Source organism: Ylistrum balloti, unplaced genomic scaffold (genome assembly GCF_031769215.1).
Source record: "Ylistrum balloti isolate Yb309-2 unplaced genomic scaffold, AGI_CSIRO_Ybal_v1 Utg370006, whole genome shotgun sequence".
NCBI classification, from domain to species: Eukaryota; Metazoa; Mollusca; class Bivalvia; order Pectinida; family Pectinidae; genus Ylistrum; species Ylistrum balloti.
The window spans coordinates 1315128-1334717 of NW_026782081.1; the positions used below are offsets into that span (position 1 = coordinate 1315128).

The window sequence follows — 19590 nt, forward strand, 5'->3', positions numbered from 1 at the left end:
TTGTACATGTATACCCGTTTGCCGACTCGAATGGCGACAACTATGAATGACTTCAACTTCCTTCTTAGTCTTACAACAGCCTTCATTGACTTCAGATGCACAAGAAACCCTATGTCCGGTGTCCCTAGGAGTGACCGCAAGGGATGCCATTTCTTCATTTGACTTAGTACATCTAAGTCAACGTGATGTTATTGTGTGCAGTTGTATGTGTTATATCAGTCAACGTGATGTTATTGTGTGCAGATGTATGTGTTATATCAGCCAACGTGATGTTATTGTGTGCAGATGTATGTGTTATATCAGTCAACGTGATATTATGTATGTGTTATATCAGCCAACGTGATGTTATTGTGTGCAGATGTATGTGTTATATCAGCCAACGTGATGTTATTGTGTGCAGATGTATGTGTTATATCAGCCAACGTGATGTTATTGCATGTACTGTGTAATATTATTCTATCTATTTCAATAATAGTGATGCTTGCCATTGTCCTATTTGTATATTTGCATTATTATATTACTTTGTGATCTGCTATTTCATCATTGATTGCAAATAGCTGGAAATAAATCTATAGTATCTAAATTGTACAGATAGTATGTCACAGGTGTCCTTCTGTTGTAAAGCTTCTATCAACGTCATCTGGTGCGATCCAGTCCTATTCAGATGTTTCGACTCTAAACTACAGATTCGCTTGGCTGGTGGATCAACCACTTCTTGTTTATGTCAGCTTAAATATCGGTCCGTCTTGTCGGTGTCATAGCCAGCACGATGCACTATCGGCATCTTCTGACAATTATTTAATGCCTGAACTTCTATCTCCAACTTGCTTCTGCACAATCCTCAACGAAGATTGGGTGTGAAACCCCTCTACATCTTGAAAGTGCCATTAGGTCATCCTTTGTCTCATAACTTTGCCAACAACTCGTAATTGGTCTTCTTCCTTTCATGGGCTTTCTCACAACCTTCTCGCGATGGTACTGTCATCTCTCGTAATCTCAGTTCTTATAAGGAGTTTGATTATTAATGATTTGGTTGATTCCTTTTTGTTGTCATCTTAAACATTTCAAGTAGATATGAATTGGTCAAAACGATTATATTTTATTGCCGATCTTTTTTAGTTCTGGCATTTCTCTAATGAATCAAACCAATTTAGAAGAGAGGGACAAGCAATGCTACAAACGAAATGAAAAGAAACACTAGTTCATTCCTGTATGTTATAAAGGTTTTTATCCTAGCATTGTGATAAGGACAACCAATGTTCCATTCTGTTACGTGTTTGGTACATGTGCATTTTTTTATGTGGTGGTTAAAGTTTCATTATTATCTTGTATGTTAATTTCAGTGTTTATAACGACCACGTTAAGTCTTCGTTAGCAAAGAGCCAAACATACATCTGTATGTGGCATTGACATTGCATAACAAACAAGCAATATAATTAATGTGATATATATGTATATATATGTGGTGGTGGTGGTGTGTGTGTGTGTGTGTATGTGTGTGTGTGTGTGTATGTGTGTGTGAGGGTATGTGTATATGTGTGTATGTGTGTGTGTGTGAGGGTGTGTGTGTGTGTGTGTGTGTGTGTGAGGGTGTGTGTGTATGTGTGTGTGAGGATGTGTGTATGTATGTGTGTGTATGTGTGTGTGAGGGTGTGTGTGTGTGTGTGTGTGTGTGTGTGTGTGTGTGTTGCGATGTAAGTTGTGAGGATAGGTGGTGGTGGTGTGTTTATGTTTATGTGTGTGTTGTTGTTGTTGTTGGTGGTGGTGTGTGTGTGTGTGATTGTGTTTTAGGGTGTGAGTGTAGGTGGTGGTGGCGTGTGTGTGATTGTGTTTTAGGGTGTGAGGGTAGGTGGTGGTGTATGTATGCGGGTACATGTGAGGTTGTGGAGTGTCTAATATACCACAATAGATTAGCAGCCTTAACACTTCAGTGTCGACAGTTCCTTACCATAATTAGTTATGTTACTAAGTAAGCAACCAATCAATCACGTTTAAGAAATATATTAATACCTCTTTTAGAACGTCTACAAAATGTAGATGTACGTGAAAAAAATGTATAACCTCCCTATTATTTTCCATCAGATTTTTTGTTGTGGTCGTCTTTGTACCAATCCCAGATTTCTTCAGTCCTCTGTGGTAGTTCTCTTCCTTTTGTTTCCGGTAGGTACCGTATCAGGAAACAGAATACCAAACACAATGAACCGAAAAGTAGCGATGGAAGCCACAAAGCCACATCCATCTGCATTATAAAATATGATTGCTTAGGTATCTTAATGTTTTACGAAAAAGTTTAAATCTACGGACATCGATGCATTTAATGTTTTAAATACAGGTCTTTTAACACCTCTCACTGTTCGAGTCACAAAATAATCACAATTCAAGTAGAGACCAATGGTAATTTATCATCATTTGAAACAAACTTACCATATAGACGGTAAAGGGCGCTATGAAACCTGATATCCTGCCTGCGGCAGATGCCACTCCAAGGCCTGCATTCCTAGTAAAGAGAGACGTAATTAATTTACAAACAGTAAATGACAAAGACGAATTAGATATGGCACTCGTCTTCTGATAATAATATTAGTATTGATGTCTTTATTCATTATTTAAGAGATCAAGAAACTAATAACAGACTGGAAAACCGAAGGTGATATGCATTTGGTAATATCAGTCTTCAGGTTGTATATTTTGCACTAAGTGATGTACAGATTCCTCTAAATAAACACGGTTACTTACCTTAGATTTGTTGGGAAAAGTTCCGGCGTGTACAGATAAATTGCATTGAAGGAGTTACATATCGCTCCTCGGCTAACAGCAAACAACCCCATCTCAACAACCCTCATCACACTACCTGTCAAAGGTTTTCGCGAAATCGCAAATATCAACATATCATAAGTATTTATGTCGTTCGCTGAAATGTATAGTTGCCGTTATACATTTTCAGTAAAAATCTAAACTTTAACACTTTTCAATTCAAAAATATTCCGGCGATATTCCCATAAAAAGGATATATTGTTCAGAATCCAGATTTGAAATTGTATTTGAATTTATAATGTCGATGCTCAACTGTGGTTCGTAGTCAATGTCTGGCTGACAGTCAAATATTGATGGAATGTTTTACAGTTTATGGGTTTCTTATCTAATATTATAGAAAAAATGGCGTATTCTATATTTATGAACAATCTTCTTTCACTTTTCAACTCACTTTCAAAATGGTTCGTGAGGATTGTCAGTAGAAGTGCCACACTGCCTACTGCCTGCAGCGTAACTATGGTTGTCTTACGGGTGAACCTACAATTGTATACATATCAAACCAATGACGTCTTAAGAATAAATGAAATATTTCACTGAAAGAACGTATTGTACTAAATCAAACAAATAATTGGCCTATGAGGATATAAACGCCTAATGCAACCTTCACTTGTACGGACGTCCTTATCTAGTGTTGTCTAGTTACTTACTATAATTGTATTACCAGATTGAGAAGATCTACCCCCTTTTTATAAATAAACAATCAACAACTGAATACTTTTTTTAAATAAATGATAACACTTGCCTGTTAACTGATCTGAATATAAGAAGGAACAGTTCCACCAGAACCAAAGTGATCAACAAGTTTCAACATAGAAATGATTACTTTTTTTGTTATGTTAATGGACGGATCAGTAAAAACCAATGTCTAAATACAGTATATAGTCTATTTTTATCATAGCAATTGATTTCACTTTTCTATAAAAAGTTTCAATAATTTACATTACTTTATAGATCATAATCTCATCAAGGCTTTGCATGGTTATCGACTAACAGGGAGACATTTTGTTCAATTAATTTAATTCATAGGAACTAATGATACAAAATTCATTCACCATTGTAAATCAAGCTTTCTGCCACTTACTTTTTTATGAACAAAAATAAGATGAAATTGCCAATTAATTCTGAGGTGCTTCCGAGGAAAAAATTGAGGTAGCGACCTCCTGCGAAACTTGGAGTCATCATCACGATTCCGTAGTAGGTGAAGTTATTAGCTACCCTGTACATTAACAAAAGTAGTATTTATTGTGCTTAATATTGTTACAAACTCAATATGTTTGAAAACATCATTCGCCATAAGACGTTTATCATTATAAGGTGTATAAGGTAAATATTGTATACCGTTATATTGCCATTATGACATCATCTTTTCCCCATTTATTCGTTTAATTTTAACCGTTTGATCTGGCAACTAATTTGAAATTATTTTCTGCGTGGTATTTTTTTTTTTTTTTTTTTTTTCATGATAATTATTAACGAATATACGGTAAGTGGATAATTTATTCATTTCCTAGTAGATAAATATTCAATCAATGATGTAGATTCTCAGGCATTTCATTTCAGATACTCATATAATATATATGATGTGTAAACGTTATTCAACTATGCAGTAGTTATGTCCCGCTATCATACTTATAAAAACAAACATACTCTTCCCTAACTGAATGTCATCTGGCATCAACACTAAACAAAATGACTAAAAATTAGGAAATAACTTCCAAAATAAGAATCACGAAAGTTCAGTGCAACGATTTAATCATTTAGGTAACAGTGTGCAACTACCTACTAAAATGTTCAGTCACAAGGATAAAACTCACCAAACACCCCAAATAATGATGGAATGCCTTCTCATTATTTTGTCCGTCAATAATTTTGACCATTTTTCTTTCACCTTGTCAGTGATTTGATCCGGTAAAATGTCAGTCCGCAGAGCCAACATCGATTCAGTAAGCGAAATAGAGGGCTCTTGATTGTTCTGAGCTCCTTCAGGTAGCTTGCTATTACGAACTTTGTTCTGTTTCCATATTTTCGAAATGAGTGCAGAAGACTGTACTTTTCTGTTGTTTACGACGAGCCACCGAAGCGATTCGTCCATCAGGCTTTTTGGAGAAACAAACAGATGCTATAGGTTACTACCAATCAATAAAAAACGGCTGTTCATGTAAATTTGCAAGCGTTGAGCATGTACATGTTTGAGAAGAAAAGCATCGTCATGAATTCATATATGATTTTAATGTAAATGCACCGGATGCCAGCTACATTAAAACCATAGTGATTATCAAGCCGCAAAATATGTCGAACATCAAACAAAACTCAAGGGCAAGAGTGTGTCATCATATTTTTACCACAAAACATATCATCCATCAGTTCTTTTACAAGACGAATGAAAGTTGTGATTTTTTAAGAAACTGATACAGATAGTAGTTTGTGTATACTTGTTTACAAGAGGTACCAAGTGCTAATCGGGTTCACGTGAAAATGCTTCCATGAGATAATTTTACATACCAGAGAACGGTTGTGCAATTATACGTATACTTACAAAATTTCTACGATGCTAATTACTGAAAAAAGTGACAATGCTAGTTGGAGGATTCTCCAGTCGTAGTTTTGAAGTAGAAATGCAACGAGAGTGAGAACCATGACAGAGCTTCCCCACATAAAAGCGTTCACAATACCGACGTTTTCACGGGAATCACGGTGTAGTAACTCCAGCCAAAACGTCACCACGGTTAACAGCATTCCCTGTAAGTCACAAAGGCTATTTATACAACAACAAAAATATCAAATATCCAATTTATATACTTATGTAAAACAAAGTTCTTTACCACCACGAACATACATATATAGCATACCGAACGAACAATGCATTCTCTTTCACACCGTTCAAACCTAAAGGTACAACATTGTATTTCAGGAGATTTAAATGTTCAGTTAACCAGAATATGATCTCTGTATCACAATAATATCAACAAGTTGTAGATACCACAACAGACACGTGTACTTTAAACAGCACCATGAATAAACGGTTATCAATGCATAAATTGTATAATATTTACATCAACAGATGAGGACAAATCAAACACCGTATGCGACACCATTCTCTGGATCAAAAACTTGAACTAAACAATATAAATAATAAATATCTTTTAAAATTATTTTGTCTATATGCACACATTTTATGGATGAAGACCAATATAATGGCGTCCAAACGCTTCCAGGGTATGCATACAAGGTAAGTGGATCGATTTTAGCGACAAAATTGCGTAGAAAAGGTGAAAAGTAAGGACAAAACCTAAATCTTGGTACTCGGATAAATCTTAAGTATTATGTTTGTTACGTGGGAGACTGGAAGGGATCAGGAACTGTCAAGTATGCAAGTAATTTTGGTTGCACGAAGCACGCTACTCACCACTATCTGAGGTTTGAATCTATAAGACAGAAAGACTAATGAATTTAAGGTTTGATGCTGTTTCGAACTAACTTTCGAAAAATGACTTTTGAAATTACCGATTTATTTTCACTAACCTTTGGTCACTACATAGTCTTAACTATAGGGTTTTCCGTTTAATTTTCAATCCGTTTTATTAGCCAACCATTTTTAGCAAACCTCAAAACATCCTATTGCATAGTTGTTCGATAGATACTATGTGCCTATATGCAAGGGGTTTTGGTGCGTTGTGCGTTACAACAATAGTTGTTTTCACAAGTCACCGGGAGAAGGTTAACCTGGTAGACGAAATCCATACAAAGCTTTTGTATCACAGAGATAGGAAGGAAGCGCAACATAGTTTGAACATGATGGACACCTAACTGTTATAGCAATCCCTGACCTTGAAGAATGTGTTTCTAGGAGATACGTTTGCTGTCATGCTAGATTTTGTTTCAGCTGATATATCCCATACTGAGTTTCTATTGGAAAATTTGATTCATAGAACATTTTGACACCAGACGGTTCTAATTTAAACAAAATATGTCAGAGAAGACGGGTCAGCACTTATCTGTTGTGTCAACGGTAAGGGGTAAATGGAGAAAGAAACGTATTCTAAGCAAGCATTACGAGTAAAGTCATCTATAAAAGATATTTTTCTGTACGGTATAACTTTATCCAGCGAGATTTCCGACACGTTTCTCAAAACCTATTGGATGGTATTTCATATAGGTTTACATGAGTGTTTGTATATGAGAGGCAGTCTACGTGCGCTTTGTCGTTTTTCGATCGGTCACGTGATCGGTCGACCGCTTTCTGATAAGTCAAAAGTTGGCCACAATTTAAGTATCCTCTGATTGTCATAAACATTCACATGTACATATGTAGGTGTGTGGTTTTACACAAGAAACATATAATGTCTATTGTTTTCTGATTGGACAAGACATAGCGACATCTGGTTGATTAGGATTTAGATATCATTCGATTTCAATGTAAATGTGTGGTTTTATTCCCTAATAGAAACACAACAGTCACATTCGTTTGCCAAATGGACAAGATGGCTACCGCAGAGCGGCTCCTGAATTGTTCATATTTAGTCCAGTTTAAAAAATGGTATATAGGTTATGTCTGACATCACTTATACAATCATGTGGCCTATTTTCTTCTTTAACAAGATGACTTTCACAGACAACTTCAAATTTATTGAAATTACATATTGCATATATGCAAATCGGTTCATAGGTAATGTCCAACAAAGCTATGATGATGTTCCTTCTTTTATTGGACAAAGACGACTTTTCAGGTGAAATATCAATATTCCTCGATATTTATCACATCTTTATAATCGATTTAATCCTACGCACACCAACGACAACTTCGAGGGTGTTTGGAGGACATATGTAACGGTTCTCGTTACAATCAATACTTGTTCTTTTTCAGAAATACGTTTTCACTGTCGCCAGATAACGTCAAATTAAGAATAAATGTCGGTTTGAAAGATTAATAGAAATAATTTGTTTCATAGCATAATATGTACATCATCATTAAATTAAATATATATATATATATATGTCAAAGAAAGCTGATCGTTGAACATCGTCCTACATGACAACACAAAATCTTAATTTAAACTGAAATTTGATGGAACTAGGCAAAATAGGGAATCTTAACAACCAAAGTATGTAATGCCAAAATGAGATCAAGGGTAAAGGCAACAGAACCACTAGGAATAATAACAAACGTCAAACACGTCCATTACTGTATCGCACTAAAATTTGTATTAAAAGGCAAATGATTTAGACAGTACTTGTTTTCCTCCATCCAATTGATTAAATGGTTATGTTTTTACTCTTACTTGTTGAAACGTTCCAATGAAGAAGCGAAGTACCAGGAAGACGGTTTCATCCTTTACAAATGCCATGGTGAATGTTACTGTGAGTAAGCCTATATTGAATGCCACATGAACTAGTTTCCTCCCGTATTTATCGGCCAACGGAGCAGCCAAGGCACCTAGAAACATTCCACCAAGAACTAGAGACTGCGATAATCGTCCAACTGCATCCCTCTCACAAACAAGATCCCACTATCAAACAAAATCAAAATAGAATTAGATATCCATGATTTAAAGAAGGAATTAAAATACAAAACAAAAAAACTGAATCAACACAAAAAACCAATTTTATTGTAAATTGAAATATTACCTCAGTAACAAATGTGTAAGTTTTTGGTGTTGAGTAATTGTGGCCATACAAACAGGCAGTTTCCTCGGTAGTGACTTGTCCGTCTACATTCTGTCGCAGCCAGGAGATGCTGCACGTGCCAGCCGTTGTGTTGATAGAATTATTTACACTGCTGATACCACCAGCTGGTTTCTCCTGCAGATCCAGTGAACATTGGTGTTCTGGTGTATAGCCTAACATGACAATATCATTTTCTCAATCAACTTTTCAAAATCTCAAATTACTTTTAGAAAAAAGTGTTGTTATACAATAATAACACTTTGCTTCGACTGATATACTGATTTATGAAGAGAAACAAGACCGAACACGGTCGGAGGAGTTGTCACAGAAAGCTCGCACGAGTGGGCCAAATGAAAATGCCAAAAGTGCAACTCGATATTAAATGGAATAGCACGTGATCGAGTAGAACAATTAACATCTGTTACAAAACTGAAAATATAATGCAAAGCAGCATGTGAATATCTTTATTTTATGTTATGTACTGATTCAGAAGTGAATCATTATGTGTTAAAAGTATATAAGCTGCTTAGCTGCTTGTTCGTGGTCATTTGTTTGAAACTATTTACGTATCCATTTACTATAGTATTTACCAATGAAGATCACGGAAACTATATGAAAAGCCATCGGAAGGGCTGCCAAAATCGTCAATACCATTTGCTTGCATTGGTACACGCCAAAAGTGTATACTCTGGCCCATTCATCCTCGAAGACGACCGAATTTGACATAGTTAGCTGTTTAAAACAAAAGTGTCGTAACTTAATTTGATCATTCAAGATGTCAAGGTCGTGAAAAAAAATCGGATAGCAACATTTCGTATCTATTTTTGGTCGTTCTACTTCCTGACAACCTAATGTTCAACGCCGATTTCTTAACAAGACAATGGTACTTAGTGATACATTTTTAATGAAATTCGAAACTGTTTTCACGTGAAAGTGCATAACAGCAATTCTTCAATATTTTATTACATTCTTTGTAATTGATATTATCAAAGTGTAGCAAGTCATAATAGTACAGTCATACCAGGTTCGGGTCTACAGATGGTCTGAGCTCTTCAGCTGGTCTAAGGTCTTCAGCTTTTCTATGGTCTTCAGTTGGTCTATAGTATACAGCTGGTCTATAATCTACAGATGGTCTAAGGTCTTCAGTTGGTCTATAATCTACAGATGGTCTAAGGTCTTCAGTTGGTCTATGGTCTATAGCTGGTCTATGGTCTTCAGTTGGTCTGTGGTCTACAGCTGGTCTAAGGTCTTCAGTCGGTCTATAGTCTTCAGTCGGTCTATGGTCTACAGTTGTTCTAAGGTCTCCAGCAGGTCTATGGTCTACAGTTGGTCTATTGTCTACAGTTGGTCTAAGGTCTTCAGCAGGTCTATGGTCTTCAGATGGTCTATGGTCTACAGCTGGTCTAAGGTCTTCAGTCGGTCTATAGTCTTCAGTCGGTCTATGGTCTACAGTTGTTCTTAGGTCTCCAGCAGGTCTATGCTCTCCAGTTGGTCTATGGTATCAGTTGGTCTATGGTCTACAGCTGGTCTATGGAATATGAAAAACGTAGCCTTAGATTTTAAGAGAACGACCGTTTAAAATAACTAAGAACTGTACCCTTATAAACTATGCAATCATGAAACTAATAAACAACCTAGTAAATGGCGTCATATCAATATAACCTCAAATACGATGAAACTAGATCAAACTGGAGTAAGATTAGACCAAATCGTTCGGAAATATACATGTCTTCTGCTTCATCGACGAAACCTTGGTCAGTCCAATTACGCATTGACAAGTTTTCAAATGAGAACAAATTAAGATTATTCTAACATGTATCATTAAGACATTACTGTTAGTAGACGGCTAGTCTAGGTTAAAATTGACCCTTGTTAGTCTCGTATTGGGGTTTCGAATAGCAGCATTCCCGTTAATTTGGAAGCGACTTCGGAAAACCTGAAGTGATTGTGCTAAATATTTCTCATGGTGGGTAATCAGGAACAGTTTTTTACCAATAATTTGCAGAGCCGATTTTCGATTTTCTCCTAATTTCTCTACCGAACAAGATAAAATAAAAAGGTTTCGACGTACATGTATTCGGTACACTGTTATTTGTGCTATTTTGTGGCTTCAGTGTGGCAATACGACTCTTTCAGAAACACAGTTAACCAATACAGCGTGGGAAGAAAATAGACGACCTAAATTGGAGTTGAAGTTACAGATTTTCCGGAAGTTAACCTTGTACAATATCCACGTGAGATCACATCTTCTGATTCAACAAGACGTACTCAGATCAGTTGTTGTTTAGTTGTCACACAGTCATTAACATTTGGATTGTTACGTATATACTTAATTATTCTTTAACTTTGAAATTGTCGTCATTTTCTTTGTCTGCATCGGTCACAGCGGAATATGTAACACTATCGGTTTGTAGATTTACAAGTATGATTTTATCAGTTTGTTGTTAATATTTGAGTTCCCGCTGTTGTTTTATTAAACATGTTCAACAGTGTAATGATCCCATCAGAAAAATCTGTGGCAAGTTTCAATATCACCGACTCTATGGATTTTTTTCTTACCAATTTCGATAAATAATTGTCACTTGTATATTACAAATTTTATTTTGACATTTTCGTGTATACATTTGTAAAAGTCAATATATAGGTAATATGTAGCCAAATGTTTATAAAACGCACGCGCCTTTCACCTAAATTTAGAATATCAAGGTTCAATGAACAATCGAGCTTGAAAAGGTATCGGGTCACCTATTCAATAACGTCTTTTCATTTCAATGTTATAATTTTGATAATTACTGACATTTTAGGAATGAGTTTAAATTGCATTTCATTACAGTAATAGAGCATGCAATAGTGCAAAGAACGTAGACAACGTATGATATGGAATAAAGTACAAACGTACTGTCATATAATCCCTTTCATTAAATACAAAAATGTTGTGACCTTTACAGTAACAACTGGTCAGGAATATTAAGATATTGATCGATCTGGTACATTTACAGCTCACCAGTTGTTGTATCGCTGTGGTGTCAATGAAATAATTCCATTTTAAAATCTGGATATATTATATTGCTACTCTGAATCTGCGTCTAATTCTTTATTTATTATTTTTTTAGGTCTTTTCACCAGTTCCTATTTTTTTTGTCCAACAAACGCCGCCATTTATTCCACCTTGCGCCAATTGAAGCTGGGTCAGAATGACAGTCAAATTGGGGAATCCCACCGATATCTGTTGAAACTGGAGTCGCCATTCTCACCAATTAAATGTGTAGGTTCTTTTTACCGCCATCCTCGTCGCCAATTGTTGAGTTTTCTCACCGGATTACTCAGATTATAACAACGAATTGAATCATCATGGCTGACATTTTTATTCCCGTCTCGCTCTCTCTACCGTGCGCATGCTCAGGGAGCATACCATACAACAAGTTGGCGGGAGGAGCAGTTATGAATTATTATGAAGACACTACAAAACAGCCGTATTTTTTCTCCTCCCATGGATCGACCTGAGGCCACCGTTACCGTGGTGTGTCTGGCCTTCTGTTCTGGTCGTTTTGAGAAGGTTAGGAACCAAGCTAGTTATAACAAATGCTGACGACTTGTCTTATAGTACGGATGGGAAGTCGCCCTCTGGTTAAGGCTGAGTCGGGGTTTTCTCTAACAGGGGAGTTTGGCAGTGTCGCGTGAGAGAACGGACGGGTTTTCTTTTCCCTTTTTCACTGCCATATTTTGTAGACGGTTTGACCATTGTAATATATAGAGGATCTTGCATGAGTGTCAATGTATTATGGAAACGAGTTCAATAATTTGATGTGTCACGAGCTGATAAGATTCTATTTATCACATAACCAATTAAAATGGAAAAATCGCCAGAAAACTACGATTTACTTCCACTATGCAATCAGCTGAAATTCACTTGATATTGGTAACATGACGTCACTCGCCTCGTAATCACGGGTCATCAGGTTCGGCCTAACTGCTACAGTTACTGCTAGTCACTGTCACTTTCAATGATAGCTTTTCATTTATTTCTGGTAACTCAAAAAAATTTATACAAAAGTTTCATGTCATACAAAGTTTTGCTCAACGTATTCTTGTTTGATTGATCCTGTATAAACTTCCTACCTCATCTTCTCTGATTGAAACGAAACCACTTGGTTCAGGGGCAACAGGACCGCCATCCGGAGCGGTCGTCTGCTGTTGGGAGGGATCTACCACCTTTTCAATACGATCGCGCTCAAGCTCAATCTGAAAGTCAATCCCACACAATTCTACATTATAAAATACAGCAACCCCCATAGGATTATCTCCTTCACCACACCAGTCCCCTTCTTATCAATAAAAATTTTGTCGCCAATGTTGATCTGGTCAGCCATATCTTACTACAGTTTGTTGCCGTAGTAAATAAAAGTAGTACGCGCGCGAGCGTATGAATACGTTCACACGGTTTTGACCAATCAGCAGACCCCAAACCTTTATTACACATGTGTATTACCATTATTATGACATGGGCGTATGACATGGGAAAACGGGTCGGTTATGTGATAAAATTACATTTGTATTTTCATCGTATACCCAAATATACATTCAGTAAGGACGCTAGCGGGGAGCACCAAGGGAGTTTATATATGACAAACTCAAGCAATAAGGGAGCTCAAGGGTCAGCACACATGCAGTCCTGTGTATGCTGTGTGGCTAGTGTGTGAATCTGGGTATAGGTAGAATAGTGTAGACGTAAGGAGTACGTGACAATTATTGGTGTACTGTCGGTGTCTATATTCTCGTGGTAGTAAGGGTGTAAGCTATCTCGGTCTAGTAAACGCGTGGGCAGAAGTAGTTTAGCTGTATACGGTAACGGAACACTAATTAGGCTGTCTGTCACGTTTTCAACAAGTAGGCGCACTGCAGGTTTTGTTGAATTATTATTTTCTGTTCCCCTATATATCTAAATTAGCTCTTTATTTTCTTTAAGTGTTACTCTTTTCCTGTATATATTTCTCAGTACAGGTTGTACGTGATCACGGGAAGTGATTGTTCAGACATAGGCAATGTCCCTGAGCTAGAAAAGGCTATATATTTCATTTTGTATATATTTGCTCTACTAGATTATTGTTAAATTCCTCCAATCGGGGTGGGTATACCCATTTGGAATCGCCAGTGACGACTGGGTCGAACCATAGGCGACACGTCACAGAAGTACATGACGTGCCTAAAGTCAGCTTCCATGCAAAATACATATAACAATTATATGGACTGGTTGATTACTTTATTACGGACTTGGCTAATAAGTGATCCTGAAGTGTAGAATATAGAACAACAACACTTTTAAGTGTATACAACTTTATTTCTTATAAGGGTAAATGTTTTTTTCTTTTTTTTAAGAAGGGGGATGCCATATATGTAATCATATGAGAGCCTCGTTTTGGGATTAAAAGTTGTTAGACTTTAGCCATCTTGTTTGTTTATGTTATGAATACGTGACAAATGGGAACAAACTGATTTTGATTTAATATTTGAGAAAACATTCTTACGTCAAACCTGAAGTCATTTCGGCTTTATCTATTGTTCTCATTGTTACGTGACAATACAAATATGTGTAACCTCGGTTTGGTATCAAACTGACGTCACAATAAGCTAATTTACAAATACACGTACAAGTGAATGTATGCACATGTACGTAAAAAGCAAAAATCATTACATGGGTATATTAATTGAATATCAAGGCAATCATTTGATAAATATACATATAATGAACATCTACAGGGTTATGTTAATACGTAGTGAAGATACAGTTCGAATGAAATAATTACCTTTCGATTACAAAAATGTATATTATGATTCCGTGTATCACAGCATCAACTGGTTACAGGAGAACTTACAAAATTGATTAATGAGCACACAATATTGTCTATTCTTCTCCTAGATTAAACGATAAAGCAACTGCATGTATTATTTGGCAAAGATGTACCTAAATTTGGATGGAAAGATGTATAGTATTAACTTGTTTGTCTTCTGTAAAATCTTCGTGGGGGCGATACCATGTTTTGTTTTTAGCTGAAGAAATCGAATTGAAATGAAATTATCCAAATAAGAGTATGCTATTTTACAGAAAATGAAGAAAAATTCAAATCAATAGAGGACAACAACACGACGAGACAGTGGTATCTCAAATGTTATGATCGATAATTCGTATAAAGCTTATTATCCTTTTTCCAATACGTGCCCAGGTACCATTTCTTTAATATGAATTTAAATTACAGACAGACACTGTATAACAAGTTCATACCTGTTCATATAACGAAGATAACAAAACTACCGCGCAAAAAACAAGAAAATACCATTATGTCAACATAATCATAATCCAAACTCAAATTTAAAAAAATATAGAGTAAAATATTAACAAAGGCAAGATTTATAGGTAAACTCCTGATAAAGTACAAGGATAATAAGATCAGGTATTCCGGAAGAGCAAGTGTTTACTGATTCATCAACGACACCCGCCATGTAAACCTTGGCCAGTCCAATAAGAAATGTCACAAGCTCAGATGAGAGCAATGTACATATACACAATAACGGAAGCAAAAATCAACCTAACGCGGATCAGACACGCCAGCTTCATACCACGCAAAGAAATAGCATATTCCTCAACTCGATCACTATGACAAACCTAAAACTTTACCATAATTTTCGACAACCAGCATCTTTTGAAACCATGTGTTACGAGTTTGTCCGTCAGTTGACAACTTCTTGCACATTAAATTGTTATGATAGGAACAGGCTCTTGAATATCGAATTAACTGTGACATGTATGATCCATGGATTTCACAATTGTGTCCTTACCTAGTTTGCTGAATTTGATGTCGTTTCTTCAGACCATAAAATGTACTTCCGTTATCACCTTTTGCCTTAGTCTTCATTTGATATCACTCACCGGCCACGGTGCAGGTTTATATAAACTGTGCAAGCAAAACCATTACGAGACAATATATTCACACGTGTACTTTCTAGCATCCTGCTCATTAAACAACGTGATGTGCATTTTGATTATGTTGTAGATATAAATCTAGCACTATAGTCTCGTATTCATCTCTGATAAATAAGAGTACAATATAATTTCTCTATAATGATAAGGTTAACAAATCTTACTAGGAGAATTGTAACTGTCATGGTCAAGACTTGACTATCATTTCAAGCATTTTTACTGTCATCAAGGGTTGAGCAGGTTAAAATATCAATCGACTGAATAAGATATCAAAACATGATTCTTTTATCCTTTGTCATCACTCTGAAAATACAATGTCTTCTAAAATTAGCAATTTCGTATGAGTACAATTTGATTTTTTTATTAATAAATTTATTTAATACAAACATATATAATTTCTTTAATGATTGCAACGTATGTATTATAATGATGCGATTTAAATTCGACTACACTATACCAACACGACAATGTTAATAAATTATACTAGATATTTCATACCAAGCCAAGAATTACACAAGTATGTAATGATAGAGATTATTAAAGTATAATAATTATACCAGTAATAGATTTCTCTATAAAGAATACCATATCATGCGGTGAAATGTTTTCATGGTATGATGATCATTCAGTCAAGATAATGTACGTGGCTGACCTTTCGGATAATGACTCTATTACAATTGTTTAACTAGGGGGTAAATGTCGCATCAGGATACTCGTGTGTATCATTCGACCCACATATCTGGTGAAAGTGACAGGAACCCACTCAGCTCACGAGGTAATACACTTCACACGGATATTTACAGTTGTTGCGATAATTTTACTATAACCATTTATTTGAAAACAAAATTAAAACTAACTTTTCTCAACGTTAGATAAGGTTTCGGTTTACTCAAGTCAGTCATAGTTGTTTTTCTGTAGTGGACGTTATCATTCTGCGAGCAAATTATTGAACCTTAATGTAAATTGTCAAATTCTTTTTTTGTTATAATGTCATTTAAACCTACATTATTTCTATATGCAGATATATATCGCAATGGTTTTCCAACCATTTTTACGTCCTGTGAATCAATCCAGATTCCGCATGAATGACTTGTGCGGACGATTCAACAGTATATGGACTGTGGGGATCCTCCTCCTGTTCTCGACGCTTACATTCTACATTCACACTGCCTACGACCCTGTCACCTGCTGGACCCCCGCTGAGTTTACGTCACAAATGGTCAGGTATACCAATAAGATGTGCTGGGAAAGTCCAACGTATTACGTGGTGAAAGACAACACTGCACCACCGGATAGATTTAAGCCTTCAGTGATGAAGAAACCACCATACCGCTGGATTCCACTCATTCTACTCGTGCAGGCAATGCTGTTTAAACTTCCTGATATCGTCTTATCCGTCGGTCAAGGTTTGGTGGGTTTTAGATCTTCGAGGATTTTTGGACTAACTGACGGGTACGAGACACTGAATATGGCCGATCGAGACCGAATGGGGAGACAAGTTGGACAGTACGTGAAAAGCTGGATAAACTCCACTGTTTTGAAGGGCTGTCCGTGGGGATGGCTTACCCTATTGTTTCTGTTCACAAAACTTCTATACTTTATAAATGTCGTCACACAGTTGTCCATCATGAACGCTGTCCTCAAATCAGAAAACCAGTCTTCCTTTGGACTGCAATTGGCTGACGATATTTTCAGCAACCAAACGTTGCATTGGCGTACCAGCAGTCTAAAACTTCAGAAAGGATTTCTGTGCGATTTTTCCATCCGGAAGTTGAGCATGGTGCACAGTTTCACTACACAATGCTTTTACAGTAACATCACATACTACGAGATGGTGTTTGGGATCATGTGGTTGGTGTTCGTTTTAGTGTCTATAACGACGACGTTCAGTGGCTTGAACCAACTACTTCTCGTTTTAGTACCCCTCTTCCGCAGAAGGTATTAGTTTCATTTCTCATTTCTGTTTGCGTTACTTTATACAACAAGTAATCGACATTGTTATCATTTGATACCGTATCCAGCGGTAAGTGTTTATTTTATGAATAAGTTTCAAAACTTTTCACAAATTAAATATTAGAAATTAGATAGATGGAGGACATTGAGGAGTCAAATGGTAGTAATGTGGAGATTCCAGTGATGAGATAAGCTTGCAATATCCAATTGCTGAACAATTTTATCATTTGCGCGTGAGATAATTATTTTATTACGTTCACTGTAAATACAATGAAAGAAGTTCCAAAACATAGAAATTAACAAGTACTGTGTTCATGTAGATAAGAAATATGTTGATAATTACCGAAATTTCGAAATGGCATTCTGATTCAGGATTGGTTGTAATTTATTTTATTTCTGTGGGTTTAAATATTCAGGTTTGTCAAGCGCTATCTGCATCTGTCCGAGGAGATGACATCCTCTCCCTCTGACAACGACATTGCCCGATTTGCAGGGTCAGAAATAACAGAGGACGGCGTTATGATACTGAAAGCAATCGGAGAGGCTTCCTCAGAGCACCTGGTCAGGGATGCTGTTATTTATCTGTGGAATATTGCGCACATCCAACAACCTCAAGGGGCTAGAGGCCAGTATGTTCCTCCTCCAAGCGGTCATCAAGGATACACACCAGAATCTCACCAGCTACAGGAGTTCCCTGACTGTTCTACACGTGTTGGTGCTTACCGTCCTGTAAAGGACTGAGACAACTAGATTTGAATTATCATAATCACTATATCTCCTGTAGATTGGTAATTTAAGCCGATCAAACATACTACATAGACTTCTACCTTTATAACGTGGTATACTGTAACCTCAGAACTATGAAATTTCAGACAAAAAGCAATAAAAATCATAGCCTTATTAGTATGATTGATTTATTTGTATAATAAAACGAATGAAAATTCAACAAAGGTTCAGTTCTAATATAGCGAGACAATACAGAAATGTTGACGAAATCAATCTAAAACTTAATGAGGCCAAAATGAACAAACGACATATTTGCTCAGAAACCTTTAAAACGTTTTGTTGTATTGAAAACTCAATAATAGTGTATAATGCAGATGTAGATCAGCCAGTCGTCTCCTTCATTACCAGTTATTATCTGTATATACGAAAGATATGTTCAATAAAGGAGGAACGTGTGTTTAATTGTAAAACACAGATTGACGATATGATAATCTGCGCGTATATGCATTGATATTAAATCTTGTAATGTTTAATTGTTTGTCAACATCTTGGAACGTGTGTTTAATTGTAAAACACAGATTGACGATATGATAATCTGCGCGCATATGCATTGATATTAAATCTTGTAATGTTTAATTGTTTGTAAACATCTTGGATAACTTCTATCACATCTATAATATCACTGATCCGAACTACTGTCTGATGTTGAATAGGATTAATAACAGGTTTTGGCCGCTGCTTGATCCGGTTCTTTCCAGATATCAAATGGAAGTATTGTCGGCTAAATCTGAGAAAACTAATAAGGGGAGATGTTTTCAACACTCAGACGAATCCTGTTATCTCGAACTCGCAGGGATCATGAGGGAAACTTCGAGAGAACCAAGTATTTTATTTAAGCGAGTTGGAATGTTTGTGCAAAGTTAGAAGAACCGATGCAATCCTTCGAATTAAACGGGATCTTCGAGTTTAAAGAGTTCGAAATAAGAAGGTTCGACTTCTAAACTAGATACGATAGGCAGATATGTTTGTAAGCATTGTAGTTACAGAAAAATAAAATATGCATGAGAAACGGAGGTCTGGTAATAGAGCGTTTGGTTTATAACCAAAGTGTCGCTAGTTCGACCCCCAATACAGTGAATAGTACGCGTCTGTGTCCGTGTGTCGTAGTACGTCTACGCGAAGAACTGAAAGTTTGAAGCCTACTAACACTAGGTAGATTTACCACTTGTGACATTTAATAAACTACCAACAACATAGTTAGATACATCAAATGTAGTTAGTTTTTAACAGCCTTTTACTGCCTATATATCATTAACAATAGTCGTATATATTCCGAAAAGTATGTCAACTACCAAACCCGGCAACCAATAATATAAACTAGACAGGACGGTACGACGTTGTTACAGCGCACAGTAGACCGTTGTTACTTCAAATGTAAATGACACATTATTCAGCAT

At 36.3% G+C, this 19590-nt stretch overlaps 2 protein-coding genes across 2 annotated transcripts; one reads left to right on the forward strand and one right to left on the reverse strand.

Annotated features, from left to right (window-relative positions):
- Positions 1 to 2370: 2370 nt before the first annotated feature.
- Positions 2371 to 12653, reverse strand: LOC132548160 (organic cation transporter protein-like). The gene is made up of 11 exons (XM_060211982.1): positions 12598 to 12653; positions 9500 to 9971; positions 9069 to 9210; positions 8440 to 8651; positions 8094 to 8321; positions 5351 to 5553; positions 4629 to 4910; positions 3896 to 4030; positions 3202 to 3291; positions 2737 to 2847; positions 2371 to 2497 (listed from the first exon to the last, which is right to left on the reverse strand). Exons 1-11 carry the CDS (start codon positions 12651 to 12653, stop codon positions 2371 to 2373), a joined length of 2058 nt encoding a protein of 685 aa, XP_060067965.1.
- A 3834-nt stretch (positions 12654 to 16487) lies between these two features.
- LOC132548236 (innexin unc-9-like) lies at positions 16488 to 18307 on the forward strand. The gene is made up of 2 exons (XM_060212077.1): positions 16488 to 17392; positions 17824 to 18307. Exons 1-2 carry the CDS (start codon positions 16488 to 16490, stop codon positions 18146 to 18148), a joined length of 1230 nt encoding a protein of 409 aa, XP_060068060.1. The 3' UTR covers positions 18149 to 18307.
- Positions 18308 to 19590: the final 1283 nt, after the last annotated feature.